At 38.8% G+C, this 18,914-nt stretch overlaps 2 protein-coding genes across 2 annotated transcripts in view; one reads left to right on the top strand and one right to left on the bottom strand.

The window, feature by feature from the left end:
* cdon (cell adhesion associated, oncogene regulated) overlaps window positions 1–11,070 on the top strand; it is a 42,238-nt gene extending 31,168 nt beyond the window's left edge. The window contains exons 13-19 of the mRNA XM_081373270.1: window positions 1,921–2,026; window positions 4,576–4,698; window positions 5,535–5,726; window positions 6,590–6,885; window positions 8,044–8,123; window positions 9,918–10,180; window positions 10,390–11,070. Coding sequence (XP_081229396.1) covers window positions 1,921–2,026; window positions 4,576–4,698; window positions 5,535–5,726; window positions 6,590–6,885; window positions 8,044–8,123; window positions 9,918–10,180; window positions 10,390–10,541 — 1,212 coding nt within the window. The 3' untranslated portion in view covers window positions 10,542–11,070. The remainder of the gene's footprint in view (window positions 1–1,920; window positions 2,027–4,575; window positions 4,699–5,534; window positions 5,727–6,589; window positions 6,886–8,043; window positions 8,124–9,917; window positions 10,181–10,389) is intronic.
* A 5,721-nt stretch (window positions 11,071–16,791) lies between these two features.
* LOC308695177 (V-set and immunoglobulin domain-containing protein 10-like 2) lies at window positions 16,792–18,204 on the bottom strand. The gene is made up of 2 exons (XM_081373192.1): window positions 18,118–18,204; window positions 16,792–17,230 (listed from the first exon to the last, which is right to left on the bottom strand). The coding sequence occupies exons 1-2, from the start codon at window positions 18,173–18,175 to the stop codon at window positions 16,824–16,826; spliced, it is 465 nt and encodes a 154-aa protein (XP_081229318.1). The 5' UTR covers window positions 18,176–18,204; the 3' UTR covers window positions 16,792–16,823.
* Between the last annotated feature and the right edge of the window lie 710 nt (window positions 18,205–18,914).

The raw sequence follows: 18,914 nt of genomic DNA, 5'->3' as shown, positions 1-18,914 counted from the left end.
ATAGAGGCGGTAGACAGCGAGGCAGCTCACTAGGTTTTGGAACAGTTTCTGTCAGACACTCAATAACTCATCACTGAATAAACTGTGAGTTTTTCTATCATTCTATGCTTCTGTATGTTTATTATTAGCACATTAATCTTTAAAAGGGCCTCGCCACTTGTACAAACAAATGTTGTTTCTGTTTCGGGCCTGTTGAAGGAATAACGCTGAACCTCACATTAGCAGCTCAGGGCTTTAAACTAGCGTGTGTGTTAATGGCTTAGACATATGCCTTTTATATCTAATGGCCAAATTTAATTATACTCACATTTCACGCTTAATTCGAAAATGAGAGTGTAAAAACTGTCCAGAACTAACCACATAACAATCCTCCCCGGTTTGTTCTTCTCTGCTGTGCCAGTTGTGCCGAAGTGTTTTTCAGCACATTAGCAGAGTTTTTGTGCGTGCACTTAAAAATTATCCAAAATAAATTTGAGCAAGCACATAACCAGCTAGTGTTCAAAACTATCTGCTTGCCTTAGCTCGATTCAAAACGGTAAGCTTGTAATAATGTTTTTAATTCCAGTGGTACTGGTGGATTTCCGAGCATATCTTTGCATCATTGCGTCACATCTGTACGCATAAAGAAGGAGTCTTGGCTAGTAGGCTATATTGCGTTTGAGGATGTTGTAGGTGGAGATTTATAGCCTTTTCTCACAGCACTTGATATAAACTTATCAATTATGATGGCGGATCCAGAAAGGTTCAAACGACAATCACCAGTGACAACTGGAGATTCACCCGTTGTAAAATGTGAAAGACTTCGGACTTCGGAGTGGCTACAGGAAAAAAGAGACTGCAACCGGCCCATGCGAAAACAAGGATAAATATCGGAAGGGCATTAAATGTAGTCACGCAATACTGATGTTGTTAACATTAATAATTTGAGAACAAAGTCAAATTTGCACGCTTTTATGTGATATGATAAGCGATCATTAGATTTAATCAGCGCGATTTACTGTAATGCTTTTTTCCCTTACTTGTTCACATGACATTTTCCGGTGAAAATTCTTACGTTGGTCATACTTCCAAAAAGAAGAATCTGTGATTGCGAATGACAGTATCCACACCGGCGCGGCGACTGACAGCCACACATTCTCCTCAAAACATTGGATTCATCCACGCTGTGCCATGCCGAGGCACAACCCACGTAAAGTTGATAATTCCGCAAATAACTGCAATTGCAGATTTCGAACAGAGATGGCGACAAAGAGGAAAAACTACGGACTGCAGCTTTAAGCTTCTGTTTATGTTCACTGATCAATGTTTTCAAGTTAATAAAAGCCTAAATTCAATCTGTTCATCATTTATACCAAACGTGTCTCTTCAGAAAACTTGGACTAAGAAACATCGTTTTGTGAATTAGGTCAATGGATTCTTTAAAAGGATCAGACTGAAAAGAAGGAATTGTATTTACTAACGGGACATTGCCTCTGACCACACCATTTTGATATTTTTAAGGTGCTTTTTTTGTAGTGTTCTTTCCCATTCACTTTCACTGTATGTAAGAGAGCACCATGACAATCAGCAAAACATCTCCTTTTCAGTTCCTTGAAAGAAATAGTCATGTATGGAACGGGATGAGGGTAAATAAATAAAAACAGAAATTAGATTTTTTGGATAAACTAACTCTAAAATTATAGCTACAAGGTTAGCCAATCATAACAAATGTCATTGACGTCTAGAAGTCTTAAAGGTACAGTAGCCAAAAAAAAAAAAATTCTAAGGGTCAGAAGTATGGCCTCTTTTAGTAAAAATGGATATCTTGATTCTAGTTAACCTTTAGTTAAGTTCTGATTTTTGATGGCATAATTGTTAGCGAGTGTATAATAAGGAAACAAAAAATATATCATTTGCTTTTTCTTTCACTCTCTTTCATAGTACACTCCCTCCAGCAATAACAACACCCCCATCCAGGGATTCTATATCTACTATCGGCCAACAGACAGCGACAATGACAGTGATTATAAGAGAGATGTGGTTGAAGGTGAGATCATGTTGTCTGCTACTTTCACAATAAATAAATGTGCATGAAATGTTGAAATTTCATTATGTGAGAAGACTCTGCAAAAAAGATACGAGGGACATGAAACAAACACAGAGTATAGAGTGCATAGTGCCCGCCCACTTTTTCAGCAGCGTTTGTTCCGGAAGTATTTTTTCCATTAATTTTTCCCATTGGGATTAAAAAAAAAAGAAGTATTTGTCAAGTGTTACAAGTCATGAACCAAACCAACCAGCAATGAGGTGAATCACAACATTAACAAATTTTATTTGAAGCAAATTTTTTTTTTAAATTGATAATCGGACAAAAAGACAAAGGTGTATTTATAATATAAAATATAAAACTATTCATTTAAAGTTGTTGATTATATCTAAATCTATAAACAATATAGATATACAAAATACAATATATTTTAAGTTTATTGAAAACTATTCCTATATATATATATATATATATATATATATATATATATATATATATATATATATATATATATATATATATATATATTCACACACATATTTAAGTATTTCGAGAGCATAGGGAGGTTTACTCGAAAACTTATTCAGCTCTTTTGGCTTAATTTGCTCCCTGCGACTCTCTGATTGGTGGAATTTTTTGCACAGCATAATGGCTAATATAGTTTTTCACCATAAACTGTACTGTTAAACATGATTAATTTTATTTTTAAAATAAGTTGAAATAATGTGGACAGATTGCTTGCATAAAAGCCTATACCATCGATTAACAACCCCTGACCTCCAAGGTCTGACTTTAAACATTACATTACAAATCCCTGTGGAGTTTTTACTTCTGAAAACTGATTGCTACGATCTGTGGGAAATCCGTTGTGTGGGACAGTGGTCAGTTATACAGTTTAGTAGTCATAACACACAAATATTTGACAGATAAGTGCTATAATTGACCAATCAGAATGAAGCATTCCAGAGAGCCGTGTAGTACGAGTTTTTAATGTATATTCTGTCTCAGAGGGGGAGGGACAAGGAAAGCGTAATCTGGTGATTGATGTGTAGTGAGTCCTGCGCTCAGAGTAATGAGTCGGTGTAAAATGTGTTTTTAATAAATGGCTGCCGCACTAATGGGCCTGAACTGAAACCCAACACTGACCGTTCAGAGAGGGATTCGAGTTTCTGAGAGGAATGTTAACTGCCTCGCCTCTCCTCCGCCTCCTATTTTTACTTTTTGCACCTTTTCTCTCTATTCACATTGGCCCCTCAAACCTCTCCTCGTCCATCCAAACAACAAGCAGTCAGAAACACGCTGGGCAGATAAGATGACCTCATAAGTCTCAGCTTTTACAGAAGTATCTCAGCAGTGTGTTCTATAGATTGTTGGTCTTAAAGTTAATGTGAAATGTTGTTTGCAATTCATTTTGCTTACATCATCTGAAAGTTCTCAGCATTCTGCGTTATCAAAACTGAAAATACAACTCACAATCATGTATACAATCTACTACATGCCTTCTGTCATTTGATGGATAGTTAATAGTTTTTTAGCAAGAAAAGGCTTTTTAGTATAATTCTAAATATGTTTAATGTGTGTGTGTATAAATTATGTTGGTCATTGTTAGTTACTGTTAGTTGGTCATGAAGTTACTCATTACTCTGTGTAAACTGTGTAGACACACACACACACACACACACACACACACACACACACACACACACACACACACACACACACACACACACACACACACAGTGAGTCTTTGTGTCTTTTTGACCGATTCATCAAAATCTGTTCACTAGAGTCATTTGTTTCTGAATCAGACTTCACTCGATGTGATGTATTTTATTTTTGTGAACAGCCACCAAAGACAATGCACAAGAAGACACTTTTATTTATTGTATTGTTTGGGGTAACTTTTTATCAATTCAGACTGCAAACTCACAATTTATATATAATTCATTCTGTCATGTTACAGTTGTTTTTGCCAAAACACTGGTATATTATGTGTGCAAGGGAAAAAACAGCATCAAACAGCCTGTGATGCTTTTCTCATGTATGTGTCTGTCTGCAAGTGTTTGTTTTGTGTTTTTCTCTTCCATTATGCAGTACAGCAGCTGTTCGTTTAGTGTACAGTATGGCTTCACTGTTAAAAAGAGAAGTGAGCTACACAAATAAAATATTGTGGAACAAACTGTAATTAGAGAGCTGGCTCTCAGCATACATGTGTGAGAGGCTGCGGCGAGCGGCTGCTACGATCTGTGTGTGTGTGTGTGTGTGTGTGTACACAGGGCCCTGAGTGTGTTCAGTGGGAATACTGGAGCCAGGCCAGAACAAACGTTAAGCTGCCTTATAAGGAGCCTGTCTGCAGCAAAGCAACTGTCTGAATCCTTCTGGGACACTGTGAGAATGAGAGTGCGAGAGTGTGTGTGTGTGTGTGTGCAAGAGAAAAATGAGATTGAGCAAATGAATTGTGGTTTGGAGAGAACAACACATGCTTTGAGAAAAGCCTTCTCATTCAATAGTCACTCTCATTGCCTTCCTTTTCCCGCCTCCTCCCCCAGGCTTCAAATTCTTGCATATGATTGGTCAACTCCAACCTGAGACGTCCTACGACATCAAGATGCAGTGCTTTAACGACGGTGGCGAGAGCGAATATAGTAACGTAATGATCTGCGAGACCAAAGGTGAGAGGCTGAAGTACTGTCACAGGAATGCTATACTTAACATGTAGACAGGAACCCATAAAGCCCCTGTGGTAATGACAGAGGAAAGCGAGCTATCGTTTTATTAGTAGCTAGACAAAGAGAGACATTGTGCTGCGTCTACTTGACATCATTCACTGATAACTGCCCTTAATGCAACGCTGTTGAAATCAAACCAGAGCGTCATTCACAGCCAGAGCAAATAAAAATCATGGAGTGCAAACAGACCGGCTGCTACCACAAACTTTAGGACTGACAACAGATGCATTGTTATATGCCAGCACTTGTTAGTGGTGCTTTATTATTGCTTATACTTGGGGTCAGAGATTTGGACAAACCTCTAATCCTGAGTATTAAAGCATTAGTATTAAATGGTACAGAATTGATCCCACCCCATTAGTTCTACAGACATGAATGGTTCATCAAATGGTGCAGCTTATTGAGGAGAGATGCACTGTTCTGAGCGATTGGCTCAAGATCGTTCACCTTGCGCACAATAAATGGGAGGAAAAGTAATCCATAGAGTAGAATATTACAGAGACTTGGGGTGGGCTTTCTTGTGATTTAGAAACCACTGATAACACTATAGAAATCATATAGTAAATGTGCTAAAGCTCACTCCAAATACTCGGCAACATCTGCATAGGAAAGTGCTAAAATCACTTGAAACACTAGACCTTATGCGCCAGAGAAACAATATAGTAAATTACTAAAAAAAACGTAATCACTAACCAATAAATGTAGAGCTTGTGCTATATTCTCTTGAAAGACATGTTTCATCCCCTCAAACTCACTTTGTTCTCTTTTTTCCCCTCCAGCCCGTCAACTTCCAGGTGTGCCCAGCCAGCGCCCCATAACCCCTCCAGGGTTTTCCCCTGCAGATACACCCAGCCAGCCGGGCGGCCTGCTCTACCTGATCGTGGGATGTGTTCTGGGCGTCATGGTGCTCATTCTGCTGGTCTTCATCGTCATGTGCTTGTGGAGAAACCGTCAGCAGAACAGTCTTCATAGTATGTGCCACCTTTCCTGTTTACTTCCTAGTTTTTGTGCTTTTTGGGGCCACTGTGTACTTAGTGATTACTAAGAAAACTATTGAATTGCCATCATTGTAGTGTCCAAAAATCATTACAATATTGTGTTTCCTCATAATGTATATTTTTTTATGGTGGAACATGTTACTTTAAGTATCAATTTCTTTTGCTGCTACCTTTATTATTTTATTTAGATATGCAGTAATGAGGCCAGCCGCGCTGTGTTGTTTTAGTTTATGCAGTATTTCTGTAAGGTTAAGAGAGTTTATGCTGTGTCAATAATGTCTTTATGAAATTGAGTTGGAGTCCACCTACTGATCCAGGCCTGGTTTTCATTGCCTCTCCTCGACTGCCGGCCCTTTGAAGTTTTCTTTCTTTCTCTCTTTTTTCCTCTTTTCCACTCTCAATGAGATTGAGTAACAGAGTAAACAGTGCTGGCCACAGCGGTGTGTATAAGTAGTAACACAGACACGCCCCCCCCCCCCCCCCCCCCGAAATAGGCCAAAAATGGGCCTGCTATCTTTCATCACACACACTCCAGTTCACTGCTGGCAAAAGAGTTATGTTTCATATTCGTACGTTGTTTCTTCTGCATTTTTTGTGTTATTATTTTCAATGTTGTTCGATATTTTTGTGGTAATTTTTGATGAATAGAAATTTTGATCAATTAAATGCGTCCTTGTTGAATTACATTTATTAAATTCTTTCAAAAAATGACATCTTTTGAAGGATCGTGTCTAATAATTACAGAAGAATTTGCAAATAGTTTTAGATGGAGTTTAGTTTGTCACACATGTCAACTACACATTAAAAATGTACTAACGTAAAAATATTCTGTGTAGAATACGACCCTCCAAGTTACCTGTACCAGTCTGCAGAGATGAACGGTCATGTTCTGGAATATTCCACACTGCCTGGCTCCAGCCATGTGAATGGAAGCGTGCACACGGGCTGTGGACACACCGCTCCCATGATGCCCCAGGCCTGCCATCACCTCCACCACAAACTGCCCAATGGTCTGGCTTTGCTGAACGGATCAGGAGCCCTGTACCCTCCCGGGCATCCTCACGCACACGACGCATCTCTGCCCCACAACACCATGGAGTACGATCACCCACACCCTCATCACCTTCGTAATGTGAGTAATAGTTTGTGCATGTGCGGTTGTATTTATTTTCTGGCAATTGAGTCGAAGATATGTGCCTGACATTTTGGTTCCCATATGGCATACAGTTTTCGTGTCATAGCTGTCACTATATTGTGGAATGCTGTATTGACCAATCAGCATCCAGAACCACTAAAAAAAACTTTTATAATGTGTTACTCAAATTAAGTTTGATTAGATGCATAACCTTGAAAGTGTTTTCTCCTCCCTTCTGAAAGTTAATATGTGTATATATACTGTATATTTGGAATAAATACGATTTTTAATGTTTTTGAAAGTAGTTTCTTATGCTCACCAAGGCTGAATTTTATTTGATCAAAAATACAGTAGAAACTGTAATATTGTGAAACTTAATTACATTTTAAAATATCTGTAACACTTTAAAATAAGGTATCATTTGTTAATGCATTAATATGAACTAACAGTGAGCAATATTTTGGTAGTAAATAAAAATAGGTCTGTTAAATTTTTGTTCTTATTAGTTCAAAGTTAATTCACTAATGTTAACAAATACAATGTTGGATTTTAAAAATGTGTTTGTAAATGTTGTAATAGATATTAACTAAGATTAAAAAATATGTAGAAATATTGTTCGTTGTTAGTTCATGTTAACTAATATAGTTAACCAATTAAACCTTATTGTAGTGTTACCAAAATCACTGTTGTCCAATTTAATTTTCTTCTTAAAATATATTTTGATAGATGGCAAAGCTACAATTTCAGCATCATTACTCCAGTCTTCAGTGTCACATGATCCCTCAGAAATCATTTTAATATGCTGATTATTATTGGTACTCATTTAATAATAGATCTTTGTTAATTGTCATTATATTTAATAATATAATATAGTAAGCTGTTATAATGTAATATAGTGCAGTAGTGTAGCCTGATATGTTTTATTATAACATATTATTGTATAGTATGGTGTGATATGTCAAATACAGTATAGTAAAAGGCATTTTAGTGCACTCTGTGAACATTTTTATAAAAGTGGTCCATCTACTCCCCTGTATATTTTTTCCTATAGCATAGCATAGCATTGTGAGACTGTACAGTACAGTCATGTCATGTATAAGAGTAGTGTTTGAGTAATGAGAAATGAAATCTGGCTTTTGTTGTTTGTTGTGGCAGGGAGGGGGGATATACACTGCTCTGCCCCAGAACGATTCGTCGGACTGCATGAGCTGTCAAAACTTCTGCAACAACAACAGGTGAGAGAGAGGGAAATGCAATACTTGAAAAGTCAAGCCCAGTAGCTTGTTAATGTTTGGTGTTTACATGCCTGCAGAATTATGTTTTGCGCTGCACGCCTCCAGTCAGCAAACCAATCATCTGTTCCATCTGGTTCTCATTTCACCCCTGACCTGAGCTTATTCTCTTCTGGGCTAAACACACACACACACACACACACACACACACACACACACGCATGGCAACTCCTCTCGTCGAGGCTTGTTTGTGTACTCTAGTGTGTCCGGCAGTAACAGTTTACACTGAACGCACCCTCGCTACAGTCTTAATGAGCGGAGTGTTTATTTAGCCGCGGCCGAAGGGGGAGCAGAGGGAAATCCTTCTGAATGGAGCAGATATCAGCGCACTAACTGTGTGCACACTTCATATCCACGATTACTTCTCGAGTGCATGTGTATTTATACTCGCAGGTATTGTTTGTTTATGTGTTTATGTCTACGTATGTGTGTGTTGAAGCCTCTCTGTCTTATCAGCATGTGCAAACACACAGAGACACAGGCTGTTGAGTCTGGTCAGGCAGCGTAGAGACTTGCGGAAATAAATCTGTGATCTCAGATGCGATCAGAGTTTGAATACAGCAGAGATGCTTGTTGTAGCTGGTGCACAGGCTCAAGCTGTACTGTAAGGAAGACGTTCATAGAAAAATTCAAATGCTGTCGTTTAAAAATCCTCTTACCAAACCTGTATGATTTTCTTCCGTGAAACATAAAAGGAGAAATTTTGAAGAATGCTCATGCTGCTCTTTTGCATACAACTAAAGTATATTGTGACAAGAGCTGTCAAACTCCACCAAAAGCACCTTTGAAATATAATCAAGGTAGGTATGCATGATTTAAGTCAATTATTTGTTTACAATTACCATATTTTGACATTAAATTACCTTTGCTGTCATCAAATAATTGATCTTTAAAAGACTTTAATAACTTTATAGACTTTAAGACTTTAATCTTTGCAAAAATATAAAAGGCAATTAAAAAAAATTAAATGCTTAAAATGCAAATCTCATAATAAATATACATTTTTCATACTGTGCATTATAATGTTGTGATGCCTAAATTATTTAATTTACTCCAGTGAAGTATTTTAAACAATTGATTTTAGTTTTTAGTGTTTTGATTTTAATTTTAATTTATTTACACAATATATTACAGAAATTGAATATTGCTCATTTATTGGTTATTGGTCATAACATGAAACTAATAGTTTTAATATGTTGTTAAGATGTGTCACACTAGGTTTGACACCAGTCTGTTAAAACCATAAAAAAATTGTTACTTGAAATAAAATAAATGTTAAAATGAAATAAAAATATATAAAAGGAAACATTTGTCATTTTCATTTAATTTAACCTTGATGTACTAAAATAACTAAAACTAAAACTGAAATAAAAATTGAATTAAAGAAAATAAAAAGATAAGAACTATTTTAGACTATTAATAAAAAATATAATATTATCTCTATGATGCTAAAATAACACTGTTTCTCACACACACACCCAAAAAAAATCATTCAGAAGACTTGAAATATAGCACATAAGACATATGCACTACTTTCATGGTGCTTTTTGATCAAAATTATGTCCATGCAAGATTTGAGTAGAAATGCTTCATAAATTGGAGTATTGGACATACATTTATAGATTTGTTTTCATGGGAATATCTGGAAGATGTTTAGTTTTAAGTTTGGTTCAAGAAAGTCAAAGTTTGCAGTGCAGTGGCCATCATTTATGTCTTGCGTTTGTGTTTTGTGGACAGGTGTTACACGAAAACCAATGGCACTTTCTCGGGCGGCACTCTCCCCCTAATGCACCGCGTGGCAGCGCGCCAACCCGACGGGCTCGAGATGATGCCCCTCAACCCCGTTTTGTCTCGCTGCCATGGACGTGACAGCCCACAGCTCAACAGCTCCCAGGAGAGAGATTCAGCCGAAGTGGCGGAGGAGGGCAAGACTCCACCCCTTTCCCAGAATTCCCCTTGTCTGCCTGTGGAAACAAAGTCCACCCTCGAGCAGCAGAGAGGTGAGAGAGTTTCAGCGCTATAAAGAGCTCTCTGATTCACTCCACACTCCCTCTGAATGAGGAAAGTCAGTGTTTCCTCTTGCTGTTCAGGAAATTACTGCATTGGCAAACTGTAAATTACCCATCATGCAATATTATTTTACCTGACTAGACTGCTGCATACTGGAGCTGGTGCATAAATCTTTTCGATCTATTTGTGTGTGTAACAGGAGTTCAGCCCGTGCATGAAGACTCCGAGGGTCCCGTGGTGTGTTGGGAACGGCTGGGACTGCCTGATCTGGACTGTAAGGATAAAACAGCCTGGATCTCTACTGGAAGCTTGACTGGAGATTTCATCCAGCCTACAGTGCAGGAGGTCTGAACATATCAAACATGCATACACTCTAAACACAAGAGAAATTGGGAACAGGAACATGGACACATAAAAAGAAAATGGCCAGTGATGGAATGGTCAGAGACATTGTGTGATTTGAAGTGGACACCAAACTGACTGCTTTCAGAGCTGGAGAAGACTGACGAGGGAAAGCAAGATGGAAATAAATAGAACGAAAAGAAAGAATCGAGAGACTTTTGTGCAAGGATGGTGGAAAACTCAAAGGCTGAAACGATCCCATTTGTGGGAGGACTTTTAAAAGTAAAAGCAAAAACTCTTTAGATGACTTATTTATTTTTTTGTAGTAGTAAAATATTATTTCATATGAATGTATCTGTTGTAAGAAAAAAAAGTTTGTCTTTTATATTATTTATGCTTTTTTTTTTTTTTTGGATGAGAAACTTATTTTTTGTTCTTTATTTGTCTTTATATTTTTTTTGTTTGTTCCACACAGTGTGGAGTTTAGCCATTGTATGTGTAAAGTTTTGTTATAATATAAAGAGAAGATTAAGTATTATGTCTATCTATATCCTTCTCTAATGTTTTAATGCCATAGGGCTCTCAAACTACCGAAAATGGACGAATAATAACAGATTTATATGGCCCCTCAAAATGACTTATTGCACCCCTAAAGCACATATGGAAATGCACAATTGGAACCTAGAAAGGTTCCATGCAAGCATAAAATTTGATCGCTTTACTATAATCGATAAAGCAGCCTGGACTGTCTGTGCCTGAGGGATATTAGAAGTATCTACTAAAGTGTCCGGCAATTGCAACAGCTCTTTGAAGTTTTCTGGAGCCAATCCCGCAGCCTCCCAGCCACACCTCCTATCCATGCCTCTTTGTTAACCATAAACAAACTCCAGTGCTTGAATGACCTTTGACCCTCCCAGAATGTGTTGAAGGGCGCTGGTCGTGTTCACGTCACGTGAGTGTTTTTGTTTGGTTGCTTAGTGGAGGTCTTTACTGCGGTCTCCTCATTTCAGCTTCAGATGTGGCTTGTACTCAAGTTGACTGTCTACATAAGCAGACTGCCAAAGGGTGGATGGTGCATTGTCATGTTTTGCGGTCTTTTTAACAGCTGATTTCAGGCAGCCACTGACGGATGGTTGGATTAAGAAGATGTTTTCATCATCATTTTTTCTTTTCTTTTTTTTTTATATACAAGAGAGAGATGTACTATGAAAACATACCGTAATTTTCAGATCCTCCCTCATCCATAAAGAGTATTTACAGAAACAAAGCTTCAAAAATGTCCTTTTTGCATTGACTTTTTGGCATCAACTAGATTTAGATTTAAAAACACATTTCCATCATGCACATCAAGGAAACCTATTTGGTGTGTACTGAAGGTGAAGTGATGAGGAGGAAGTTGGACCTAGACACTTATTTCTTTAATGTTAAAGATCCCTCAAGGAACAACCATGATGAAAAATATTAATTACATATCCCCTCTATGTCGATACCCTATACACATAGTGACTCCAGGCTACACCCTTCCTGTAAAAGCACATAGAAAGTCAAATGCAAACACTCAGAATGTGGTGTGGCAATTTGAAGATTTTTTATTTTTTATTTATTTTTTTGCTGTGCAAGACACAAATTTCTCTGTCATACAAAGTTTTCAGAAACTCTCCATCTACAGCTCTTCCCATATTACAAAATAAAATGCAAACATATCGGGTTGCTGATATAAAGTATATCCACTAACTTAGTTAACATTTTTTGTGTATTAATGCAAAAGTTATATTATGCAAAATTGTCAAGAATGTGTTGCTTTTCACTATTTCCACAAGGGGCAGTATAGCAGGAATTAGCACTAATCATCTGTTTTATGGACGGTTTTTGCTGTTGTCATGGCAGAGCAACAGTTTGGTGAGAATCTTGCTGAACAAGTCAATGTTTATAGATATGTACATAGATATTAATGCAGACATTTGAATGTTACTTTTTCACAGTACTGAGGTTTCTTACTGCCAGTGCCAGATGAACGCAAGAATACACATCAAGTATGTTTAACCAGGCCATGTGTTGACCGAGAGGTTGTGTTCACGTATTTGCATGAACATTGATAGAAAAGAATGATTGCACCCACAACATGCACTCATTCAATGTATTGTTGAAACTGTTTTAGTTTCATTGTAGAACTGTTTCACACACTCTTCGGATATGTCTGTGATTGGCTACAATGATTAACGTACGGGAGCGTTTGAAGGCACAAGCAGGCGTCTGTACCGGTCCGCTGATAGACGCTTGCTTTCAAACGCTCTCGAGTGTATCTGTGTAAGCGCTCGGTGAAGAGCGTCATTGATATATATTTACAACATGTTTTTGAAGTGCTGATCATTGTAGCCAATCACATACATATTTGATGAGCGCATGAGAACAATGGGCAATCAGAGGTGTTTCCGATTCCACTCAACAGCGCTCAAAGCGTGACTTTTTTTTAATTTCAGTACCGACTTGGTACGGAAGTCGGTACTTTCGACAACACTAGACTACATACTGTATGCTTGTTTCTGCGTCTTCTTCACATGTCTATTGATCAGGAGATTCAGTACTCTTTCAGAGGATGCGTCATCATAGCGTCATGCGTCATAGCGCCCCCCTACCATATACTGTAACAGTGAAATCGCGGAAAGCGTTGTCTCATAAAGGGGGGAAATTTCCGTCAACGGCAGGGAAAGAGTTAATTAATCGTGGATGTTCCTATCGTAACTTGGAAATAAGCTAAATGCTCTAAAATGCAGATAAGGGGATACTGGTATGTGACCTAACTTTATATTCATGAGTTAACCCTTTGTCATGTCATGTCATGACATCATAACTTGCCCACTCATGACTGAGATATTGAACTTTTGTATGTTTTAGCCTAGGCTGGTTAGTAGGCTGGTTAGAGTGGTTAACAGAGCTGGCAGCTTTTAGTCTCTCCTTGGTAAACCCCTTCACTATCCTTCCATTATAGTGCCAACAGACATCCAGGCCTGCTGGATTGTTCCCCCAAAACCTCTGACACCATGAAGATTCCATCTGTCATTTTTGATTGGAAAGAAAAATGTAGATGGAGGAAAGAGAAGAGGTCTTACTGTTTCCAGATTGTGGCAAACCGTTTAGTGCACAATCCAGGCCACTTCAAGCTGGTTTCTTGAATTCTGGCTGAGCTTGACAGTGTCTGGAAATTAAAATATCCCTTCTGCTCCACTGGGCTTCAGCCGGAAAACCAAAGTCAGGATCTAAACAACAGGCATAGGTAGGCCCAGTAATCTGAGTCGTATCAGATCACATAAATGATATCGAAGCTTATCCTCCTGGACCTGTGAATTTGCTTTAATATGGTGAAGATGACTTTTAGAGTGGTGTCCTGTATAGCTTGAGCCATGAAGTCATCCCTGTAGCACAAATAGAAGAGGAAGATGCAAGCAACACCAAGGTCATGGGTTCAATTCCCAGGGAATCCAAGAACTACATGCAATGTAAATCATTTTGGATAAAAGTCATATCCAACATGATTCTATACACAAGAGACTATCCACGAATTTTCTTGGTGATGATTTTTTTCTGGGGTAGGTCACCAGGCTATTACATGGCTTGAGACTCACACATACACACGCATTCACACCTACGGGCAATTTAGCGCCTCCAATTCACCTATACTGCATGTTTTTGGATTGGTGGGGAAACCGGAGCATCCGGGGGAAAAAGGGTCTTCCAAGGACCAAGGACCTTCTTGCTGTGAGGCAACGTTGCTACCCACTGAGCCACTTTGCCGCCAACCATTTGATACTAAAACCATTTGACACTCTCCTGCAGGGATGGGCAACTTTGGTCCTGGAAGGCCACTGTCCTGCAGAGTTTCGTTCCATCTTTAAAAAAAAAACACCTGTCTCTGCAGGACTGTGGTCCTCCAGGACTGAAGTTGCCCATCACTGTTCTACTTAGAACGAGTCCAGAAACAATGGATGAGAAAAGGACACTGAAAAAGAATAGGGTGACTATGACAGAGAGAGAGAAAGTAGAAGGAATGTTGACAGAGGTTTCAGGTCATTTGATGAGATGAAGATAAGTTTGAGGACCTCCTGATAAAGACCTGCTTCTGTCTGAAGTCGCTCTTTACTTGCCCTGCCTCCACCCTGTCCTTCTGCCTCCTGCACCGCACTCAGAACCCTTATTAAGGGCACCATGGGAACAAATGTACCCATTGTCCACCCCAAAAATTCCTCCCCCAGTTTCTGAGTGGACCTGTTAGCGCCCTCTCCAACCCCCTCCTCCGCCCACCATTCTTCGCCTGTCACTTTGGCACACCCTGAATGAATGTAACACTCATGAATTAGGCTGTGTTTCTTTCTCTTTTCTTGTCTCTTGTTCTGAGAGTGGCCTGATTTGACTCAGCTTCCAAGCCGTTTATCCATGAGAGGTTACAAAACCGCACAAAGACTCTGGGACTCTGGCCCTGCCCCAGCCCTCTATTATTTTAGGCAAATTTCAGCCCTATAATCAGTGTTGAACAAATAAACTACCATTTTCTTGACCATGATCTCCACGGTCAACAGGAAATGTATGCACGACTTATCATGTCAGCTGATGATTGGGTTGTTATTTCATATGGGGCTTAAATTATGTATGGCTATCACTATATTTCTGTTGTGTGGAAGGGATAAAGGTCAGACCTGCTTTGCACTTCTGCGTTCCACGTGTCTGTTCTCCAATTCATAATTAGACCAATAACGACAAATCACTTATACATGCTGACAGGACCAGCCGTTACCTCAGGCAATCTTCACAACATTTTCCAGTCCCAACTGACGCTGTGTGAAAGTCAATTCTATTATTTTTCTTACTTTGTGAGGTGGGAGAAAGAGCATACCTTTCAGTATTATTGCTTAGTGTCATTTTGCCAAGTATGATATAATCGTTTATCCTGGAACAATATTAATATCAACTAATCATGTCTTTCCAAACCTGTATTACATTTTTCTTCTGTGAAAAAGAAAAGGAGATAACTTAATGAATATCTGGTTGGATGAATTCCATACAGTGGCAGTACCTTGTGACTTTCTTTAACACATAATAAAGCGTGTGGTTTGCTGATAATTTTCAAGTGCTTCAATTGGTTTTGGTAAAAAAATAAACAGCCCAACATGTAAGCAAATTTAACAGGAACACTATGGCAGTTACCATTGCTTTACTAAACGCCAGTTAGTGCTTCACACTCCAGTCCAGGAGGTGGCAGAAACGCACTCCTCTTTCTGCATCCTTTTTCTGCCATCAGCTTGTTTGGCACCAAAACTTATTGGATTATGTAGAAAATGACCAGCTAGTTGTAAGTACTTTTGCGCTGACTAACTTGGGTGCTTTTATGAAATGGTAAAGTGAATCACAGTGTACTGCAACTTTATTAAATTTACCCAACCGGATATAACCGGCATATCAACCTATCATTTCCTTCTGATTATGGGTTAAGGTTAGGGTTGCGGTTTTGCAATAGAGTTGGCCTATGTTTGTTGATTCAGGACCATCTTCTACAGTACCTTGCAAAATCACATTCATCAATATGGTGAGTCAAATAAGAGGAAGCAAACATATTCAAAGAGCAATAAGAACACAAATTTGTTGTTTATAATCTGTTGACATATCATTTTGGATGTTACAATTGTAGTGCAATCCTGTTGCTTTAGTTTAGCACTTGCCAAGGCTGAATTCCCCATCATAAAAATAACTGAGTTATGTGACCAATATTTATATCGGTACTTCTGGTTTTCTGACTGATCTATTGCAGCATGGAAGCCCAGACATGGTGGTTTATGGCTCCATAACTCAAGGCCAAAAGCTGTTTATTTCCCACACTAAGGAATCGTTATTTTCCTGGTGGTGTCCTACAAACAAAATATTTAGCAACACAGATATTCACAGACAGATATGACTGTTATTGGCACCTCGGATGGACTGATGGAAACTTGGAGGACAGCTGTGTATGTGGTGGAGTCAGTCGGATGTGGGTGTTTAGGCCTTGGATTTGAGTTCAGTAGAAAAAAAGATCTTTTGGTTGAAATGAAATCAACACAGCAATGAACAGCATTTTATTCGTATTTAAAACTCATTTAATGTATGTGAATATGTCACTCTTAGGGAGTTGCCTCTAAGTCTAACTGAATTGCAATGAATTACCCTCACACAAACATTGTATGCTGTCACAAAATACGGTATATCGTCCACTATAGAAAACTGTGATTAGTTACATTCTACTGTTCTTGTTGGTTAAACTGCCCCTCAATCACTCTCTGGGGGCGGGGACCCTGACCCCCTGGATCTCTCTTCCTCATCCTGCAGATGCAGCTGGGTGTAGTAAAACGTAACCTTAGGCGGTTCATCCATATCGTATAGGGCCTGGCAGGTGTAGACCCCCTCGGCCTCATCTGAGACCCCCTCGATCACCAGAGTAGTTGTGTTGGTGAGCAGGGAAATCTCTCCCAGAGTGCTGGCTAAGGCCAGGAGTTTGGTCCCCTGTCCGTGGTTGTAGGCCAGAGGCTCATTTCTCTCTGTGCCTGGCCTGGAGAAGACCCAGATGAACAGGGTGGGCATATGGGATCCACAATAAAGGTGCACAGTGCTGTTTACTGTCGCCTGCACCTCTTGCCTGATGTACTCGATTTCATCAGGGTCAGGGATATCTAGACCTAAGCACACACAAACACAGTCATTTACATTTATTCATTTAGCTGATGCTTTTATCCAAAGCGACTTACAATTGCTATATATGTCAGAGGTCGCAGGCCTCTGGAGCAACTAGGGGTTAAGTGTCTTCCTCAGGGACACATTGGTGTCTCACAGTGGATTCAAACCCGGGTCTCTCACACCAAAGGCATGTGTCTTATCCATTGCAAATCATATACAAAATTTGTCCTAAAGTTTTGGACCCAGCACTTTTGACAAATATAATTAAATATAAAATTATGCACGCTCACATGAGATAAAGTGGAAAAAATCTCCTAAGGTGAATCGCCCTTTAATTGGGTTCGCCAAATTGCGATTTATATGAATGGCCTACTTGTTTTATTAAGTACCCTATTATCGGACACTTTAATCTGCGGAAATTTTTTTAATAATAGGTGACAAATGCAACTATGAAAATGATATTTTTGCATTGGCAGTGCTAACCTAAAACTTGACAAAACCTAAAAAGTGCAAGCCCTGTTGCATCGGTCAGCAAAAATGATGGACATAAATGACAGTCTCCCTCATTTTACCAGGTTTGCAACTATTTAAAAATTGCTGAAAAAATGGCTGAATGTGCATTACCTTTATCAAATTAGGATAACATAAATGCACTAAACTAATGTAAACTAAAACCGGCTCAGTTTGGTTTCATCGTTAACAACAATCTCCCCAAGCAAATATTATTGCATTAATAACTAAAAGGCATAAACAGAACACCCAGTTCTCCGCTCCTCTATTTATGACTCCACTTCAAACACGAACACTCTCTCCTCTTGCATTGTTTCAAGAACGTTCTTGAAACACAAACCAAAAACAGACATTATCCTCCATCATTGCTGCTCCTTACCGTGTACAAAAACCAAGAGGAAGCAACAGAGCAGGAGGAAGAATCGTGCGATCCCCATGGTGCCACAAACTTCAGGAAATGCTGAAAGCAGACCTACAGACGACAGCAGGCATTTGGACAGTTTCTCTTCTGTCCCATCTAAACCAGAACCTTCCAATGAAGAGACTACTGGGACTCAGGTAACTGACAGAGTACTTCATCTCAGTTACTTTAAATAATTTATTAGTGAGTCACACTGCCAATGTTCGCATGGTTTCTTTCATTCTCTGCTGGTAGAGTGGGGTATAGAGTGTCTGGTGATGACACTGCATCATTCATTATTGAGCAGGTTGAGGGACAGGACTTTCTGAAATCCCATCTGACTGCTACCCGTTCAAATAAGTTCAAGTTCAGAGGAGTTCCGTGAGAAGAACACACATCTCCACACACTATTTACTTTGGTTGCTGGGTAACAATTTACATTTGTCAAGATAAATTATTTAAAATCCCGAATGTTTAGACCAAAGATAGATAGATAGATAGATAGATAGATAGATAGATAGATAGATAGATAGATAGATAGATAGATAGATAGATAGATAGATAGATAGATTATTAAACTGTTCTCTACGAAAGAAATTATTTTAACCCTTATGCGTCAATTAAAAAAAGTCACACATATAGATCCATAGATGTCCAAAACTGTCATAAAAAATGTAAGCTTGCGAGCACAGACTTAAGTCTGGTCTCATTTTAAAGAAGACCCTTGGCAGATTATTGATAAAGTAAAAGCGTTTTAAAAAATTAAACAAAAAAGT

This window comes from Scardinius erythrophthalmus, assembly GCF_964197995.2.
Source record: "Scardinius erythrophthalmus genome assembly, chromosome: 8".
Lineage (NCBI taxonomy): Eukaryota > Metazoa > Chordata > Actinopteri > Cypriniformes > Leuciscidae > Scardinius > Scardinius erythrophthalmus.
The sequence above is the reverse complement of the archived record's forward strand: the minus strand, read 5'-3'. Positions and strand labels throughout refer to the sequence as shown.

What these genes read in the sequence shown, in the direction of transcription:
- LOC308695177 (XM_081373192.1), bottom strand. Translation starts at nt 18,175, where the DNA reads ATGGGGATCGCACGATTCTTCCTCCTGCTCTGTTGCTTCCTCTTGGTT. An exon ending in CCTCTTGGTTTTTGTACACG is followed by an intron (nt 17,231 to 18,117) that starts GTAAGGAGCAGC and finishes GTGTGTGCTTAG; the next exon opens with GTCTAGATATCCCTGACCCT.